This window comes from Boleophthalmus pectinirostris, unplaced genomic scaffold (assembly GCF_026225935.1).
Source record: "Boleophthalmus pectinirostris isolate CB_2022bp ecotype Guang Dong unplaced genomic scaffold, ASM2622593v1 HiC_scaffold_23, whole genome shotgun sequence".
Classification (NCBI taxonomy): Eukaryota; Metazoa; Chordata; class Actinopteri; order Gobiiformes; family Gobiidae; genus Boleophthalmus; species Boleophthalmus pectinirostris.
This window is the reverse complement of record NW_026571207.1, coordinates 9,219,247-9,238,919: the sequence shown is the minus strand read 5'-3', so window position 1 is coordinate 9,238,919 and position 19,673 is coordinate 9,219,247. Positions and strand designations below refer to the sequence as shown.

General features: G+C 40.4%; 1 protein-coding gene across 1 annotated transcript in view; it reads left to right on the top strand.

The window, feature by feature from the left end:
- si:dkey-237h12.3 (teneurin-3) overlaps positions 1-19,673 on the top strand; it is a 338,669-nt gene that overhangs the window by 306,547 nt on the left and 12,449 nt on the right. The window contains 3 exon segments of the mRNA XM_055159618.1: positions 6,492-7,013; positions 9,122-9,477; positions 13,521-13,701. Of these exon segments, the coding sequence (XP_055015593.1) occupies positions 6,492-7,013; positions 9,122-9,477; positions 13,521-13,701 (1,059 nt within the window).

Sequence of the window (19,673 nt, the reverse complement as noted above, 5' to 3'; positions counted from 1 at the left end):
TAGCAACAGAACACCCACTGAATGTTATATAAGTGCTTGAATATTAGACATGCAATAACCTTATCTTCAATAAATTATGCTAAAATTTGTTTCAGAGAGAGTAGGTCAGACAGAAGCACAGACGTTCCCCACACATTTCCCGTTTTTGCATTCAGCGCCTTGTACCTGGAAACCAACAATAATTAAATTTCAAATTGGAGAAAAGTCTCTTCTTATGAATTTTGATTATGGCGGCAGTGGTGAGAGCAGTGCTGCATGGTTCTGCAAGTCACGGCTACATTAGGCTTTTGATTAATACTTCAGTTCAGTCAGATTTGTTGTAATTAGTTATTCGAACTTAGAAAAATCATTGGCAAAGCTGGGTAGCACTCAAAAGTTTTATTATGTACTGCCAGAACACAACATCCACTTGAGTTAAATACAATGAATGCCATATTTATTTTGGTTGGAGTAGTTCGATCAGATTAGAATTGTGCATTGTATGGCTTCCAAAACACTTCAGTTCAGAAAAATAAATATACAATGTGTTTATCACGCAAAAAAGTGAATTCCTGTATACATTGTTGTGATTCTTTCTCTCTCTCTTCAGTCCAAATATTTACCGTAGTCTGAAGAAGAGCATTTAAGGAAACGTACTTTACTCCGCTGGCATTTAGGACATTTAGGACCCGTCCACACTAGTACGTATTTGAGTCGTTTTCGTTGTGGATGCAGTGTTCACCCATACTAATCCAACTGAAAACGGCTCCAGAGACGGAACGATCTGGTGCCGCCAGCTCCCACGAATTCATTTGAGTACAGATCTGATCCGGCACTGTGTGGACGCCTGAAAACGCTGATACGCTGATGTAGGTCTATGCGCTGCGAAGTAGCTAATTCACCGCCAAAGCACTAAGAGGCTAGCATATATTCATATATACGGTCTATGCGTATGACCTGCAGATGTATAATCTCTGAAAAGTTTAACATGAACCATCTCCAACGCGATAGAAGCACAGAACAGACTCATCATCAGCAGAACACCCCTCTGTCACAGAACAAACACATATAATCCACTTGAGCCGTGTCCTTTAATCCAATAGAAGCTGAACCACATCAGCGCACAATAGCCAGCTGTTTTGAGTTCTCAGTTTATGTAAAAAACAAGTACAACAGAGTCCTGTGCCAGGGTACCCACAAATAGTTGCCAAAACGGGCGGATTTTCACGTTCTGGAATTTTACAGGCGGGTATGCGGGCTGGTAGTGATTACACACGGGCGGGTCAGGTGAATCAGATGAACGGTACAAGCGATAGAAAAATACTTGACGTGCGTCCAGGACGTCCAATGCCCTGGAAACAAGTGCCCAGTCCCGGTCTTTTCCTGAAACGATGGTAGACTAGGCTGAGAGAGTCATTTTAGGGTATTTATTACATAAAACCATCAGAAGCACAGAACAGACTCACCATCAGCAGAACACCCCTCTGTCACAGAACAAACACATAATCCATTGAGCCGTGTCCTTTAATCCAATAGAAGCTGAACCACATCAGCGCACAATAGCCAGCTGTTTTGAGTTCTCAGTTTATGTAAATTAGCCATGTGGTTTTAAGTTTCGTTTCTGTAAAACGTAAACACACAGACTCAAAGCTGTGTGGATAAGAAAGGCTTGCAGACACAGAAACGATGTGTGTGGATGCAGATCATTTCCGATACGGTGATACGCAGAGTTGTTTCAGTGTAAACAGGGTCTTAGATTAACATCAAGATAATTGTTAATTGCCATGGCAACAGTTCCAGATTTTCATCACTGTGAAGCCCACTAATAGTTAAAAAATACTAGTAATAATAAGTTTTTTTGAATTCATTGTTTTTGCTGTGTACAAAGTTGCCTCCAGGCGACAGGTTATAGAATTACAATGCATGACACTTTTGCAACAGCTCTTTGCTTAAATATTAATAGCGCCCCAAACCTGACTGCTTAAAAGTCACAACGAAACCTAAAAAAATGTAGAAAAGAAAGATGCATTCTGACAACAGGAGTTCAACACTGAAACAAGCTCAGCTCATTACTTTTTTATGTGGTTTAATCATAAAAACATAGTTATTGATATATTTAAAACAGAAAAAAAGAATAAAGATTAGCTGGGATTGTGTTGTTTAAATATTGAAATGTGTCGGGACCTTCTTTGTGGGGGCAAAAATGTAATTGCAATAGTCATCCTTTATTTTAAGATAGCTGCACAGTTCATTTTCAGATGTTGAAATATTCTGTATTGTAATATTAGTTTATTTCAATGTTGGGTTTATTGTCTATCGCTATCTGCTAAAGAAGTGACTGCAAATATGGCTTGGGCTCAGCTGTTCAGCATGTTAAGTGAAAACTTGAGTGAAGTTGTGGAGTTGTTAATATAATGGCAGTCTACTCTAAATTGCAGTGAGGACAGAGCCTGCTGTGTCCCTGCTGTTAAACTACATACATAAATGCTCTTATATGGAGTGAGCCTTGAGACTGTAAAAGCGCTGGGGTTCTGCTTTCCAGACTGGGCCACTGTGACGGACAGCTGTGAGGAAAGTGCTGTCAGTCACAGACGCTTACCCTGACAGCTCTCTGACGGAGATTAGGAAACTCAGTATTCATGTTTGTATGAGCGCCATTTTAATCTTGTTAAGGCTTAGAGCTGGACTGTTGGAGACTATGACTGTGATTTCACTAAATATGAAGCAATCGAATAAGTGTATCATTTTTATATTCACATTAACAAATGCTCTCATTTAGAAATCACTGTATTCTGGAAGTTTGCTTCTCAAATTAAATTAAATGACTGATTGCATCCAAAACCAATAGTTATCTACAGTTATAGGCAACTGTAGATCAGATCTTCAGTGATGTTCTGCTCTAATTAATCCTTCTGTGTCCTCCACCATCCTGGGCTCTCCTCCAGGTGACCCAGCTGAGGTGATGAGACTCAGACTCAAGTTGTGACCAGATGGGTGCTTAGCTCCCTTGTCCCAGTGGTTCTCTTCTGTTTGACACGGCCATCTTGAGGCTTTCTCTGCGGCTCCTGTGGTTTTAGAGAACAAACTATGGATGGTGACTTGGCTTCTATGCCTGTGCACCCATCTCCTCTATCAGGAATCATCTGGCTCTCCACCATGTCGGCTGGCAGCTCCTGACAAGTCCTTGTACTTAGTGGTCCTCCTATAGGACGATAAGCTTCAGTATAAGTACCAGCTTTTTGGACTATGAACTCCATGTGGGCCCAGGAAGGCGTTTGTTTTTGTCTTGGGAACTTCAGCTGTTGCTGCAGTACCTACAACATCTGCCTGTAATCTGCTGGGTACCAGAACATCTGCACAAGTTATCCTGGATAATTTATAATAACATAAAATGACAGTCATAGCAATAAGCAATAGAAAATGTCCATAAAGAGTGGGTGTAGACATTCAGAGGTGGATCTAAAAAAAAAATTTAAATAAAGACTAAAGACTCAAGATTCAAAGCTTCTTACTGTAGGTAGCAGAGGTAGGGACTTGTAAGTCGTGACTTGGACTCGAGTCAGACTTGAGTCACTATATTTAGGACTTGAGACTTGACTAAATAAAATAGACAAAGACTTGGGACTTGACTTGAACTTAAAGGTCAATGACTTGGGACTTGACTCAGACTTGAGCCCTGTGACTTGAGAAGACTTGATTCTTCACCTAAAAAATATGTTTTTTTTTGTTTTTTTTTTGTTTTTTTTATCCCTCCCACCTCTCTATTTTTTTTAATTTGGGAGTAACAGTAACGGAAGTACTGTGATGTGGTATCCTCAAATGTACTACAGTAATACACAGTACAATACAGTAAAACAGAGGGAACTACAAAGACTATGATCCATCCATTTCAGTGCAGACTACTTGACAAAATAACTGTGCTCTTAAAGCGCTCTTAAATCTTAATTCTTTCTATTCTGACTGTAATAATTTGCACTCTTCTCAAGACATTTTAAAAGGAAAAATCAGCATTTCAACAACTCTTATATAAATACTCATATACCGTAACTATTTAAGTACAATTTAGTTTAAAAGTCTTATAAATCGCATAAATCTAAGTTATTTGGCACTTTTTTGGTTTAAAGACTTGAAATAACTTGAAGCTCAAAGCAGAGGACTTGGACTTGACTTAGACTTATGGGCCAGTGACTCGAGACTCGACTTGGAGCTGCCTGTCTTTGACTTGGGACTTGACTCGGACTTGAGGTAAAAGATTTGAGACTTACTTGAGACATGCAAAACAACAACTTGGTCCCACCTGTGGTAAATAGTCAAATGTCGAGCTACTGACTCTCATAGTTAACAGTTGTGTCCATATTGAAGCATTTTGAAGTCAGCAGTAAACAGTCTATTTGGTTGTGTGGGTTGCAAACACGCAGGAGAGGAGATGAAAGCAGACAGGAACAAGGGATTAACATTGTCATTTTAAGCTAACGAAGCAAGTGAATTACCGGAAGCCCGTGAAGACCCACATTTGGCGAGACAGAGCGGCCCTGGTTCACTGCAGTGAGCCTTAAAGGGATGCTCCAAATGACTAATCAGCCTGCAGGAAAAGGCTTATGAGCTTCTGACACCTTTATATTTTTGTATATAGATATAAACCAGTCATCTGAAATACCATAAATAACAGGTGTCATGAATAGGTCCACGTTACAAAGGCCAAAGCACTTTTACAATGCCCAGTTTTCTCCTGTTCACAGAAGCAAAGAATTTCACTTTAGCAAGTTCAAAAATGCAAGTCACTGTTTTTTGTAAAAGTACAACGGCATACATTTAACCATTTTAGGAAAGAAATTTCAACGTGTAAGGAAACTGTGACTCATATTTGAATAATGAGTAAAGTTAACGTTATTATGTCATTTGTAACATGTTAATAAGCATATGTTAATAATCATTCAAATCAGGGTGAATTATTTTAGAAAAGTAGGTAATTTTTTTATTATTACAACACATTAACAATATATTGATCTGCTGCCACCAACTTATTTGTTTTTATAAAATACTACAGCTGGAGAATATCCTCAAGCTGTTGCAGACAAACTCTCAGAGCATGCAATACAATCGGGAAACTGAAATGCAAGTAAATCTAAGAGCAAATATGTCAAAATGTGTATGTACATCCTATGTATTATGAGTAAAATTTCTCTTGCCCTGTAGGGATAAGTAGCTCTTGAGGTAGATATAAGTCTGCTGTGTTCAGTCTGCATCTCATTAGAAAGTGCTTTATGTTGATGATAGAGCACGTTAGTTGTTGTTAGTTTTACCATCAGAGTAAAACTTCACTCTTTGAGAGTTGTGAAAAGCACTTACTGTATAAACTCATCGTGGTGAATAATTAGGATGCTTTTATTGTTTACTTGTTCATGTTTTAAGACTGTAAAAAACAAGTACAACAGAGTCCTGTGCCGGGTACCCACAAATAGTTGCCAAAACGGGCGGGTTTTCACGTTCTGGAGTTTTACAGGCGGGTATGCGGGCTGGTAGTGATTACACACGGGCGGGTCAGGTGAATCAGATGAACGGTACAAGCGATAGAAAAATACTTGATGTGCGTCCAGGACGTCCAATGCCCTGGAAACAAGTGCCCAGTCCTGGTCTTTTCCTGAAACGATGGCAGACTAGGCTGAGAGAGTCATTTTAGGGTATTTATTACATAAAACCATCAGCAGAGGCGATCGGCTCGGCGGCTGCGCTCCTGGTTCAGTCCTGGTTCAGTCCTGGTTCAGTCCTGGTTTAGTCCTGGCGATCGGCTTGGCAGTTGCAGCATGTATACATTTATGCTGATGACACTAGTTTAGACCTGGTCTAGACCTGGTTAAGTCCTGGTTTAGACCTAGTTCTGTCCTGGTGTAGTCCTGGTGTAGTCCTGGTGTAGTCCTGGTGTAGTCCTGGTGTAGTCCTGGCGTAGTCCTGGCGATCAGCTCTGTGGTTGTGGTGTGTGTATATTTATAATCCGCTAATGACATGACGTAGGTTCAGTCCTGGTTTAATCCTAGTTCAGTCCTAGTTTAGTTCTGGTTTAGACCCGGTGTAGTCCTGGTGTAGTCCTGGTTAAGTCCTGGTTCACTAATGGTGTACTCCTGGTCCAGTCCTGGTCCAGTTCTGGTGTAATGCTTGGCAATCCGTTCTGCAGTTGCGGCGTGTATTTATTTATAATCCACTATATACACAGCGCAGGTTCAGTCCTGGTTTAGTCCTGGTTCAGTCCTGGTTTAGTCCTGGTTTAGTCCTGGTTTAGTCCTGGTTTAGTCCTGGACTATTGGGCTGTCAGACTAATGGGCTGACCCTGATTTATCACGGGTGTGGTGCTGTACTGTGCGGGTGTGGGAGTGTGCGGGTCTTGATAAATGGCCCCATGCAGGGCTCTGAGGTACAGCACCTTTAGTGTTAATAGTTTTTTTTTTAAATGTGATAAAATAATTGCTGTTCCTTTTGCATCTTTCTTATGTTCACTATTTATGACCTCGTTTCAGGTGATCTTGGAGTGGCCCACAGATTTGGCCGTGAGCCCGATGGACAACTCTCTGTATGTTCTGGACAACAACATCGTCCTGCGTATCACAGAAACCGGACAGGTCAGCATCGCCGCCGGCCGCCCCACCCACTGCCCGCTCGCCGCCTTCGAGAGGGGTGTGGCTGGGGGTCAGAGGGCACTGCTCACCCCTCTGGAATCCGCCGTCTCCATTGCCATCTCGTACCACGGCGCCATTTACATCTCTGAGACAGACGAGCGCAAAATGAGCCGCATCCGGATGGTTTCTGTGGACGGGGAGATCACTCATCTGGCCGGGGCTCTCTCTGAGTGCGACTGTAAGAACGATGCGAACTGTGACTGCTACCAGACAGGCGACGGCTACGCTAAAGACGCCCGGCTTAACGCTCCGTCCTCGCTGGTGGCCGCTCCGGACGGGACACTCTACGTGGCAGACCTGGGCAACATCAGGATCAGAGCGATCTCCAGGAACGGGCCAACATTCAGCGGTGGCACTTATGAGGTGAGATGGCAAGGTTTCCCCTGGTGAGGTGTTCTGGTAAACGTGAAGAATTCAACTTAACTAAAACATTTTGTAGATCAAGAGGGTCAACAAGGCACAAATCACAGACATTGGATGCAAAATCTGTTTTATTTTTCAGTATGGATCTAGTTAAACAGATACAAAAAGTACTGACATTGAATTATTTACAGTATTCTTTTATGTAACTGTAGCCTTTTACAACTCTTAACCACATTACAAGGAGGTGAGGTGTTTTCTCAAGTTGTAATAAAACACTGGGTTGTTAATTGACTTGACCGTAAATTCCGAACTATAAGCCACTACTTTTTTCTCAAACCTTGAACCCTGCAGCTAACAAAACGATGCGGAGAATATATGGACAGATTATTTGTTTGGCACATTGTCCATTCGTATATACGGTCTGTGGTTTAGCAACACAGCGGATGCGCGCAGCCTGAGTGCAGAGAACTCTGCTGTGTGTGTGCGATTACACATGAATCTTGGGTTAACATGAAGTTGCTCAGTTACTCAAATAGTTTATCGCTGTGTGATAAAATAAGATGATGCTAAATGAACATTAGTGAGGGGGATACGTCTTACCCGTATGTGTAAATGACGAGAAGAAACGTGTCAAACTTCAGTAGCCGAACACCCCATTATATATTATATTCTATCAATCATACCTGATTGATAGAACTTGCCCCACCCCCGAGAGAATCTGAACTCTGCTGAAATCCTACATGAAGACAAGACAGCAGCTCTTGCAGGAGTCATGTGCGGTAGAGTACAGGAGAGAGATGGGGGTGATGCGCCGAGGAGGTTTTGAACAGTTATTTTGCGCTTCATACACACACCCTCCTCATGGAAAACACATGAAGAAATCCAGATGATGCAGCTTTTAAGTTAAAGGCAATCGATGTGACTGTCGAAGAAGGAAAGAGAGTTGCAGCATGTGAGCTTGGCATCAATGAGTCGATGGTGAGACGTTGGCAATGGCGCATGATGAACTGACTCAATGCAAAAAGACGACAAAAGCTTTCAGTGGCGATAAAAGCAGATGGTCTGAACTTGAAAACGTTCTTGAAGACGTGGACACCTGCGGCTTATATTCAGGTGCAGCCTGTATGTGTACAATTTTAAAATTTTGTTAAAATTTAGTTGATGTGGCTTATATTTAGGTGCGCTCAATAGTCCGGAAAATATGGTATTTACATTTACAGTATTAACTTATAGTAATAATTATTGTATAATTATCATTTGCATACAAAATGTGTATATGTGAATAAACTTAGATAGAATAAATTCTATCAGATGCTCTCCTAAATGTCACACTCCAACCTGACTCCTAGTTTATTTCAAATCTGAAACAATATAATATTAAGCACATGCAAAAAATAGTTGTATTAAGAAATCAAACAATGACTTGGCTAAACACATGCTAAAATGTGATGTCATACAGATAAATATTTTTTTTCATCGTAACATTTTGGTCACGGCAGAGATAAGAATCCAGAGAACATGAGATAAGAGCTGGGCCAATGAGCTGCTAACTCTAATCAGTAGTTTGTTTTTTTTCCTGACCATGACCATGGATAAATCTTTATTCTCATCTAATCTAAGCTGCAGTAATTGCTCTGTCCACACTGACCATTGGCTATCGGTAAGCAACGCCACAACAGCAGCTGTGAGCAACAGTTTGGCAAAATTAGCACTAATTACATTTAATTGTGAAATTGCTTCCATTTATAAGAGATCTTATATTGAGTGTTTGTAGTGGTGCCATGTGGTGTAGTCTGTTTGCCAAATGCTTTTCTGTGGACAGAGCTTTTATGCAAATGAATGGACATTGGACATAATATTTGTTCAGAGAAAAATGTCTGTGTATATGTAACCAGGCCAAAGACAGTAGCAGTGTGGTGAGGCTGTACAATTTCTATAATGGTACATTTTCTATGGTATGGATGCAATAATGGAGGCATAAAATCATGTGTTTTTTACATCAGCACAACTGTTGGCAATAAAATCAACATATAATTTTTACATATTTGAAATGTACGCATTTTTGAAAGTGAATATGAATGTGCTTTTCTAATCTCTCTGTGGGACAGGTGGCTTCTCCGGACGCCCAGGAGCTCTACGTGTTTGACACTAACGGCACGCACCAGCACACCGCCAACCTGCTCACGGGAGACCTCAAGTACACCTTTGGCTATAGCACAGAGAACGACGTCACCGCGGTAACAGACAGCAGCGGGAACACCCTGAGGATCCGCCGCGACGCCAACAGGATGCCTGTGAGGATCGTTGCCCCTGACAACCAGGTCATCTGGCTGTCCATGGGAACCAACGGAGGGCTGAAGACTCTGACAGCGCAGGGGCAGGAGTTGGTGTTGCTCACCTACCACGGAAACAACGGGCTGCTGGCAACCAAGACCTCCGAGATCGGCTGGACCACATTTTTTGAGTGAGTCCCATTATGTACATAAACTTTGCATTTAGGTAAACTAACATAGCATTTAGGTATGCTGCCATTGATATTGGTAATGCAAACACAACCAGTAGGGATGTAACAATAACCTAAATATCATGATATCCTTTCACCAGAACTCTCACAATAATATCGTGGTCCATCACAATATATCAAATTGCAAGGTTTTTCACTTTAAAGTATTATAAAAGAGCGAACTGCATAGGCCATGATCCTTTACTTAGTGTACTGCCTAATAAAATAACTGTTCTAAGCACTTGTAATATTATTTCTTTGGAATATGGCAGTAATGATCCACGCTGAAGACTGATCAAGGTATTTAAGAAGGAAAAAAAGTAGAGTATGTATAATTGTGTTAACTTCTCCAAAATATCGCAATAATTATTATACCATGAGAGGGATATCGTGATAATATCGTACCATGAGCTTTGGATATCGTTACATCCCTAACTACCAGTAAAAATATACTTTCTCATTTTTGGTTTTGCTTTCTTTTCATTACTAATCCTACTATAGTTATGAGTACAACTACTATTACTATTACTACTTTTTTTGTGTTGATTTTCACTGAAGGTATCACAATTATGAATGAACACGTGGAATATAGTAAACAAAACAAACTAAACATGCTTCGATCACTGCTTTGCACTCTTGCCATTCCACTAATGAACCCTGGAAAGGCACCAGTGACGTGAAAACCATTTCAGCTCATTGAGAGAACGCCAAGAGTTTGCGCCACTGTTGAAAACTCAATGTACTCCAAATACTTTGAGGAGTTATTTCAGTTATGTTTTTTTTTTTTTTTTTTGCTAAAAAATGGACGAATATATTACATCATATATTTGCCGTCTTGCATATGGATCTAAAAATTGGACAAAGTAGTAAATCTAAAGAAAAAAAAACTGTGAATGAGCGTGTGTAATATTTTTTTTTACTTGTGTGGCGCAGTGTTTTTGAATGTTTATATGAATGTCTTTGCTGACAGCCTTTTCTCCTTTGTTTAATGTGTTGCTATACTTACTTTTTAATTTGCATGGAATAATATTTTTGATAATCTAGACTATGTGGGCACACGCCGGGAATCTTCTGACAAGGAAGCCCCCTCTCCCTATGTTGGGAACGCTGCAGCACATAAGTATGGATTTCATAGTGCACAGTACTAAAGTTACAGTACATCTGTGCTGTTTTACAAAGCCTAAGGACCAAATAAATATTCAGAAAAAAGTTGATTTAACTTGTTTCCTGTATCACAGCTGTGTTTCCCTCAAGCTATCAGAAAAGACAATATCACAGACTAGACGACTGTAATCAGGAATCTAAAATGAGACTAAAGTTGGAAGAGTAAAAACAACAATGGAAGAAACATAAATCAAAATCTTTATCTATAAAGGTCCGTGTACCATTTGTTCTTTTGAATTTCAATTAAGAATGAAAAACAATAAAATGGGAAAACAGTTATTTAATTTTTCCGTTTTAGTGTCAAACAAAAAAATACCTTTGTTTCTAATATTTAATTTCAAGTTTATTTCAAATTACACCAATCAAAAAACTGTTTCTGTGCCTATTTTAATTTAGATATTTTATTCTCTCTGGTTTATTTCACCCGGAAGTTTTGCTGCTTAGCACGCCGTGTGTGAATTCGCTGCTTCATGTTTCTCATCATGGAGTTTAACAATGACTTTCTAAGACGCAAAAGTAAAAGCATCACGATAAAAGAAGAGAACATATTTGCCCATAAAATAGCAAAGATTTTTCAGGTAAGTCTTTCTAGCAGCAGAACTTCTGGGGCAAAAAAAACAGAGAGAATAAAATATCAAATTTGAAATGGGCACGATGACTGTTTTTAGATCGGTGTTATTTGAAATAAACTTTAAATTAAATGTTGGAAATAGAGGTTGAAATGTTATTTAAATCTGAATAATGAAATAAAAAACAGTTTTCCCATTTTACTGTTTTTCGTTCTTAATTGAAATTCAAAAGAACGATTGGTACATGGACCCTGTAAGAATAGTATACTTTCATTTGAAGTTTGCTGAATCATATAGAGCCCATTGTGTGATCTGACAGTGGAGACAGTGGTCAAACGTTTGAATCCTCCATTATCAGACTTGATAATAGCAAGAGGCTTCAGTGTCTGTACAGTGTGGCACCTGAAACACAGGCTGGTGTCATGTAGAATCCTAATGGCCCTGCCTCAGCTCCTCTGTGTGATCCTCTGTCATGTCACATTACCACCGAACGGCACGCTCGCAGAAATAAAAGCACCGCCTTCAATGAAAATTACACTGACACATCAATCATCCAAATAATTCACTTCATTACAAGTCTGGCTTTTATGCAAACCCCAAAAGATGACGAGACGTGCCACTTACCCTTATCAAATATTTGGACTTTTTCACTTCGGGCTGATAGAAGACGGCCCTTAAAACAGCGGAATGATAAAATGACGTTTTAATTACAATAATGTTGATGGTGGTACTCAGAGTGGATAAAAGAGCTGATAATTAGAGGCACTATGGCACAGAGGGCTCTCACACATATCAACGTGCTGACATTTCACCGGCGGCAGAGTTTGACAAAAATGCTGTCGTGTCCTGCCTGAAAAGTAATATGAAAAAGAAAATAATCCTGTACATTCATTATCAGTGAGACTTTTTCTTAAATGGCGAGAAAAAGCCCACATGCTTTTTAAGTATATTGGACTTTTTCTCAGTGGTTTATATTGTTAGTCGAGAAGATTATTTTCTAAGACTTAAACCAAGACCACAGACAAGAAACCAGGACTATACTAAGCCTATAGGTGGAATAAATAATGCTTTACAGGTTTGACAAGCATCTCAAAGCGCTGCACTGTAATCATCATGCATCTACTTTACCATCAAAGTGCATCGACATTTTGCACACACCCTCTCATTCAGTGTTTTTTTTTTTTCTTCATAATTACTACTGTCTACAAAATGGCAAATATATGACGCAAGATATTGATAAATTTCTTAGCAAAAAGAGTAAAATAACTCTAAACTACTTTTTTTTTTTTTTTTTTTTTTTACAATTTGACATCCAAACTCCAAATTTTAGCCATTCTTTGCCTTGTCGACAGTGCTGCTTTGGCCTTCTCTCTGTGAGCTTCTTGATGAATTCACCTAAAACGGTTTTCACTTCACTGGTGCAGGGTTCACGAATGGAATGGCAAGAGTGCAAAGAAGTGATCAAAGCAAAGGGTGGCTATTTTTAAAAGCTAAAATGTTATTTTTGAGTTTATTTTTTGTTTACTCCAGTCCATCTGAGTCCATTCATAATTTTGATGCCTTCAGTAAGAATCTAAAATGTAAATAGTAATGAAAATAAAGCAAAAACAAAAATGAAGAATTGTGTCCAAACTTTTGACTGGTAGTGTAAGTCTGACTAAACCGTGGTTAGACCATTACTAAACCAGGATTTAGGCAAACCCAAGTCCACATCAGGACTACACTGTGTTTATACCAGAACCAAACCAGAATAAGTATGTACACTGAAAAGAACTCGACTTAGCATCCATCCATTTTCTTCCGCTTATCCGGGGCCGGGTAACGGGGGCAGGGACTCCCAGACTTCCTTCACCCCAGACACTTCCTCCAGCTCCTCCAAAGTTGTTAGACCAGCGTGTCCTAGACACCCTCCAGCGTGTCCTGGGTCTTCCCCGAAGCCTCCTTCCAGTCTGATATACCTGGAACACCTTCCGAGGGAGGCGCACAGGAAGTATCCAGAACAGATGCCCGAGCCACCTCAACTGGCTCCTCTCAATGTGGAGGAGCAGCGGCTGTACTCCGAGCTCCTCCCGTGTGACTGAGCTCCTCACCCTGTCTCTCATTTCGAACGCTTATATCCGTGATCTTGTTCTTTCGGTCATTACTCAAAGCTAAAAAACTTAGAAACTTTTCTAAACCAATTCTAAACCTGGAGTTAAGCCTGGATGAAACCAAATTTAGTTTGATAATGTTCTGATAACGTCTCCTCCACTGTACATTTGTGTGCTGCAGCTACGACAGCGAGGGCCGGCTCATGAATGTGACGTTCCCCACGGGCATGGTGAATAACCTGTACGCAGACCTGCACAGCGCCCTGACCGTGGACGTGGAGAGCTCCATGTCTGATGAGGAGATCAGCCTGACCACCAACGCCTCCACCATCAGGGCCTTCTACACTCTGGCTCAGGGTAAGGCTCAGGGCTCTACAGGCTGGTTCTTCACACTGACTCATGGTTCTACAAGCTGACTCAGGGTAAGGCTCAGGGTTCTACAGGCTGGCCTAATACAAGTATAAGGTATTTGTCATAGGTTGGAGGTCACAGGGCCAGAGATGAGTATGCTTTGGTCGTGTATCATTACAACGCCTACAGCTGACAGATGACAGTGTAAATGATGACTCGCTCCGTGTGGGGCTCTAGTGTCATACACTTCCACCTGGATCCACAGCCAGATGGCCAGCATCATTTTGTGTGTTTAATTTACTTGTTTCAACCTTTGATTATCAGTTTGTGCCCAGTAGTGTGAGGCCTACATACCTTGAGCCCTACCCTGAATTCAGACTGGTGTGTAGAAACCCAGAAATGAGTCAGTGTGAAAATACCGCAGACGTAATGATAGGCTTTGGTAGCACTGAGCCTTTTTTACACGTATCTAGTTTTACCATATCGCACGTAAACCCAGGAACGGATAGGTTAGGATATAGGACCCTAGATGTTAAGGATTGGATAGGCGAGGCTTGGTGGTCAGGCCTCGCATCTCTCTCAGTGGATGGGAGCTATTCGTGAGAGGCTCGTCCACTTGTCACACACTTCACCCATGGCATCACGTCCAGCACGCGCTCAGCGCAGGATCAGAGTGGGCTCAGTTCGCACTCCAGTTACAGTTGTTATTTGTTGCCATCTGATTGTACCTCCTTGTTCTCTTGTTGGTCTCGCTCCACACATTGCAGTGAGGTATGCAAAAGAGTCTTCAGTCGAGACCACATACGCGTATTTGTCTCAGATACACGGAGGATTCAGATTGTACATAAGCCAAAGTGTATTCAGTTAGGAAGGAGTATAATTCCAGACCATAATAAATCATTTTACAGTCACAAAAAATCATAAAATATCTACGCGTTTGTCTCCCTCACTTTCGCCTAATCACTCCTCAGTGTTTAATGAGATTCTGTGTTTTAAAAGTATTACTCTGAAAAGTAGTTTGTTTTTTAGCTTTGAGAGTTCAAAACATAGAGGATGAACATTGGAAGTTGAAGGAGCAACTCAGTCCATACATGGCCACACGCTTTCAGAGTTACAGTCGAGCTGCTCTCTCACATTGAAGGGACAGTCCATGTTTATGAGGTGGCTATTTCGGCAGACACTGTATCTGGATAACTATACACTGCTGGCTCACACGTCTGTGGTCGCAAATTACAGTCCGATTCTCTATAGCTATAAAACCAAGTTTGCTCCAGCCGATGAAACAGATCTCGTGAATTGTATAAATAGGATAGGTGGGGTTAATTGAAAGGGCTAAGAGAACAATATTTTACGAATTGTTGTTTGTCAGGGAGGCATGTTTTGTTTACGGAGACGGTTGTTATTTTTCACCGTTTCCAGCTTGGCTTGTGTATGCCCCTTTTGTTTTCTTGGTAAATATGACGGTCTCTTTCTCAGTGGGAGAGGGTTATCCCATGGTAACACTCGCACCGAGATGAGGTTGTGCTTAGGAACATCGCGCATAGCGTTACATAAAGACAGGAGAATACCTATCGGACGAAGGTGGGAGGACAAGATTGTCTGGAGAGGATGTAGGAAGGTACGTAGGAGTAAAGTAGCTCCTGCCGTTAGCTGAGCACAACGGGGGAGAAAATGCAATAATGTACTTGACTACTGGCATTGGCTTATCTGTTTTACTCACACTTTATGTTCCTCCCCAACCCTGAGTACACAGGCCGGTGAAAGAGACATAGGAATAGGCAATGGCTTAAGTCGACTCGCTCATATGCTTTTTCAAGTGTAAGACTTTGATACTTATCATTCTACCTGCTTGGATTTATAAGGTATTCGCCTGGTTAGACAGGTAATGGGATAGCCCAGACCTGATCCACCCAAACAGAGCCGCCAACATCCTGGCCGAGGGAGCGCTGCCAATGTTAAACCCCACCCACAAGTGTAAGTCCTGATGTGGACCTTGGGGTTTGCCTATCCTGGTTTGTACATGGTCCTAGAACACACGGTTTAGTTCAGACTTAACCACAGTACCAAGTCAAAAGTCTTTGGACACAATTCTCAACGTGTGCTGACCTACGTTCGATTGTTCGACGAGAGAGCATTGAGTATAGGTTCATGACACCACTAATAGCTGATTTGGAGCACAGTTGCTGAGGCACTCGCATTACCCTGAGAGACATCAGTAGTGCGCTTTAAGAATCCGGCCACAATCACAGAGACCATCGAGCACGGGAAGCTTTATGTGTGTTTGGGAGACGACAGCTTGAGAGGATGCGTAATTTTTTATAAAAATCTTTTCAAATATTTAAACATTTTTTTAAGCTCTAGTGTAACAATACATGTAGATGCCACACGCGAAAAGTGGAGATTTTACAGTTTTGGTTTGCCTCTTATGGTTCACCTGAGGTGAGGCTTATCTGTCTGACGAGAACCTTCCATCTGCATAACCGCCATAAATATCAGCGAAGTAGAGAAAGAACATGGACACTCCCACGCACGCATTCTCGCGTGCAACGAACCGCCTCTTTCCAAGGGTATGAATTCATTCTAGAATGCGCACGCTGATCACACCAATGAATGGGTTTAAATGTGTCTCAAAGCAGATGAGAAGATTTTTTGTTTACCTTGTACAGCTTTGATCTTAGGGTATAGGAGACAAAAGCATCGCCACAGCTTGAATTTCTCTTGTGAATTCTGCACGTCGATACTACGCGATAAGTACGAGAGTACATAAGAGAGGAGAAATTAAGTTAGTATATCATATAGTATGTTATCATTTACGTTCTTTTGAGAAAGTATTGTACGAAGTGAGTTTTGAGCAGTCTCACCAGCATTATTACAAGCGTTCAACCGCACATGAATTTGCCGCATTCTTGTTGAGGAACCAGCGTATGAGTTCAAATATAGATAGAATAATAATACCATCATGATTTGAGTTAGGCGTGTGTGGTCCAGTTGTTCCCATCTACAAGATGCAACTTTGATGAGTTATAACATTGGCTATGAATGAGTGAAGAAAAAGAGCATGTATGATACTAGACTAAGTGCGCATACTTGTCGCTATTATCGAGATAGCCTGAGAAACCTGTAATTAGCTATTTTCAAGTACTACCAACCTAATCAGGGACTATCTAGATATACTGTAATTCTTTGTAATTTTCGAAAAATGCGATTTCTCAGTGGTTTCTCTAGCTGGTCTATTGAGAGTGATTTAATAGTCTTAGAAAATAATGCTTCTCCGACGAACAAGTTTGATAACAATTGAGAGCCTTAATGTAAAAGTCCAAATATTACACTTAAAAGCATGTGGGCTCTTGTTCCGTCGTGGGCTCCCTATATCTTGAAAAAAGCTCTCACCTGAAAATCGAATGTTAGGACACTGGATATTTTTTATTTTTGTCCGCGTATTAAATCTCAACTCTTAATTCAACAGTGCAGAGACATCTGCACCAGGAGTACAATTATTTGTCAACTCTGCCGCCGCACCCTGGCGCTCAGGAATGAGGTCATCATAGTTCATGTCAGCCACATGGTTGTTTATATGAGTATGTGTTGAGAGCCTCTGTTGGTCTAACAGAGTTATGCGCACATGTCGAGACATTCATATGCTGTTCTTATATTGTGATTTCTCCGTACCTCTGACACTACGATACATATATGGCCTAAACTCTATTGGTTAAGTAATCATAGAAGAGCATGAGACAATCTTGTGATTCGTCTGAAACACTCACATTTCCGCCGTATTTTAAAGGGGTACGCGTTTTATAGACCTCAGGCAACCCGACGTGAGCAGACAGCACACAGAGAAGGGAGTGCTAGTATTGGGTTTATTCGCGCCACAGTCGCATTCTGTATGTCAGTTTTTTGAGTATTTTGGAGAGGGAGATTTATGATTATCGATTAACCATATGAGGTGTGCTCATGTTAATCATTGTATATAAGTATGAATATTGTGAATATTTTGGTTAGATATATGTAGGATAATTAGATGTTGTATACAGTGTGAATTGTACAACTATATATGAACGGGACCTTTATAATTTATTTCAAGAGCGCGAAGCACTTATTGAGTCTTCATATTGATATATATTAGACGTATGCACTGTCCGGGCCGCGCTAGGAAGTGAGTAAAACAACACTTCATGGATAATGTTGATGTTAGCGCGCCACACACATAATCAAGAGGAGCGTATTGAGCGCATAATACGGCCAATCATAGTGTATATCCTCACTAAGAAGAGCGAGGCCACATGAGAACAGAAGTCAAGTATTGCACCAACACTGTACATCGCACCCACCAAGGGTGAGAGCAATTAAAGTACTTCTTGTCTAAAATTATCAAGTGGTCTGCATTAATGGATGGATTCAGAGACGTTGACCACCAGATCGTCTCCCAACTGTCAGGATCGCATCGGCCAACTCTGGGGCGCTTATATTAATGAATTCAGCAAACATTGCAGGAATTCAGAAAGTTATACTCATAGATTGCTTTCCCAGACGTGCTATTTGTGATTCCTCGCATATTAACGTGAAGCTCTTATATTGAAATATTCTACACTATGTAGTATGCGCATCTACAGTCACGGAACACAGATACAAGTAAATGAGGTATAACTACGATATATTGTTTGTGATGTTTCATTATTCACGAGATACTATAATGATAAATGAAATATACAACTTCTAACCCGCCCCTCTCACTATTTCCAAACAATACTGCATATTTAACCCTTTAAAATTTAAAGTTTGCACTAATGAATCTGAGAACTAACTTATACTAACACCATGTTGTTTTCCATAACATGACGCGACACAGATAATCGCTAAACATAAACATGGTCTAGCTCCCCGTGTGTGCGGGGTGCTCTGAGATCTCTTGAAGTCTATCACAATTGTAGAATATTGTTATATATTAATCTTGGTTCTTAATACTGAACCTGGGCTGACTAAGACTCTATCCTCGCACAGTCTCTTATTGCTAATTTTATCTATATTGCACTCAATTTCATATGCTTGCACTCCTTTCATTGCTTCACAAAGTGAATTTCCTTCGACATATTCATACTTGTGTGCAGTGATTGATAGTATTAAAATGCTGATAAAGTCATAATTGTTGAGACATAATCATCTAATGAAGAGTAGAGAACACATATATCTAATAGGTCGCCAGCACAATGTCACATCCAACGGCTTGTTGACCGAAAGTCGATGCTAAACAACATTATCTTTTACCGAGGATTGAGATATATCACAGCGCACTATGATGTAGATACTACATAACCTAGAGAGTAAAATCAGTGCGCACACGAAAACAGTTTAATATCCTGGACCTGGTGTAAATATACAGGTAATATCCTTTAATGACTGATGGGTTAAGAATATTAATTAGCACACACCATGAGGTAAACTATTTTTTGTCTTGTTTTGAACTGTGACTTGTCTTAAATTATCATGATTAAATTAGCGATACCACTGTTTTCCCCCATTCGAGAACAGATGTAGTTGTTATATTTCATGTGAAACGTACTTCTTGAGATAGTAAGTGATACAAGATAGATAGAACTAAACCAGTCACACTACAGCAGCCTGCCACAGCATGACCTTCTATACGGCATTAAAGCTCATATGAACTACGGATTTTAGAGGAGTCATTTATTTGATATTTTCTTCACATTTTATTTGGTTTAGATTATTTTTTTGCTCTCCATATTCATCTATTCATTTAATCTTCCAATCATGGCAAATATCACTGATTTACTGGTCTGGATTTAATTAAAGTACCTGTGTATTATGTAAACTTATATTACACTGAAATGAGTTGGTTCTTGTGATAAAGTGCCCATTCAGTCCGAGACACACATCACGGAAACAGATTATACACATTCTTTATCTTTCTGTTAATGTACTATTTTTGAGTTCCTTTAGGCACTATACTTGTTAAACGAGCATA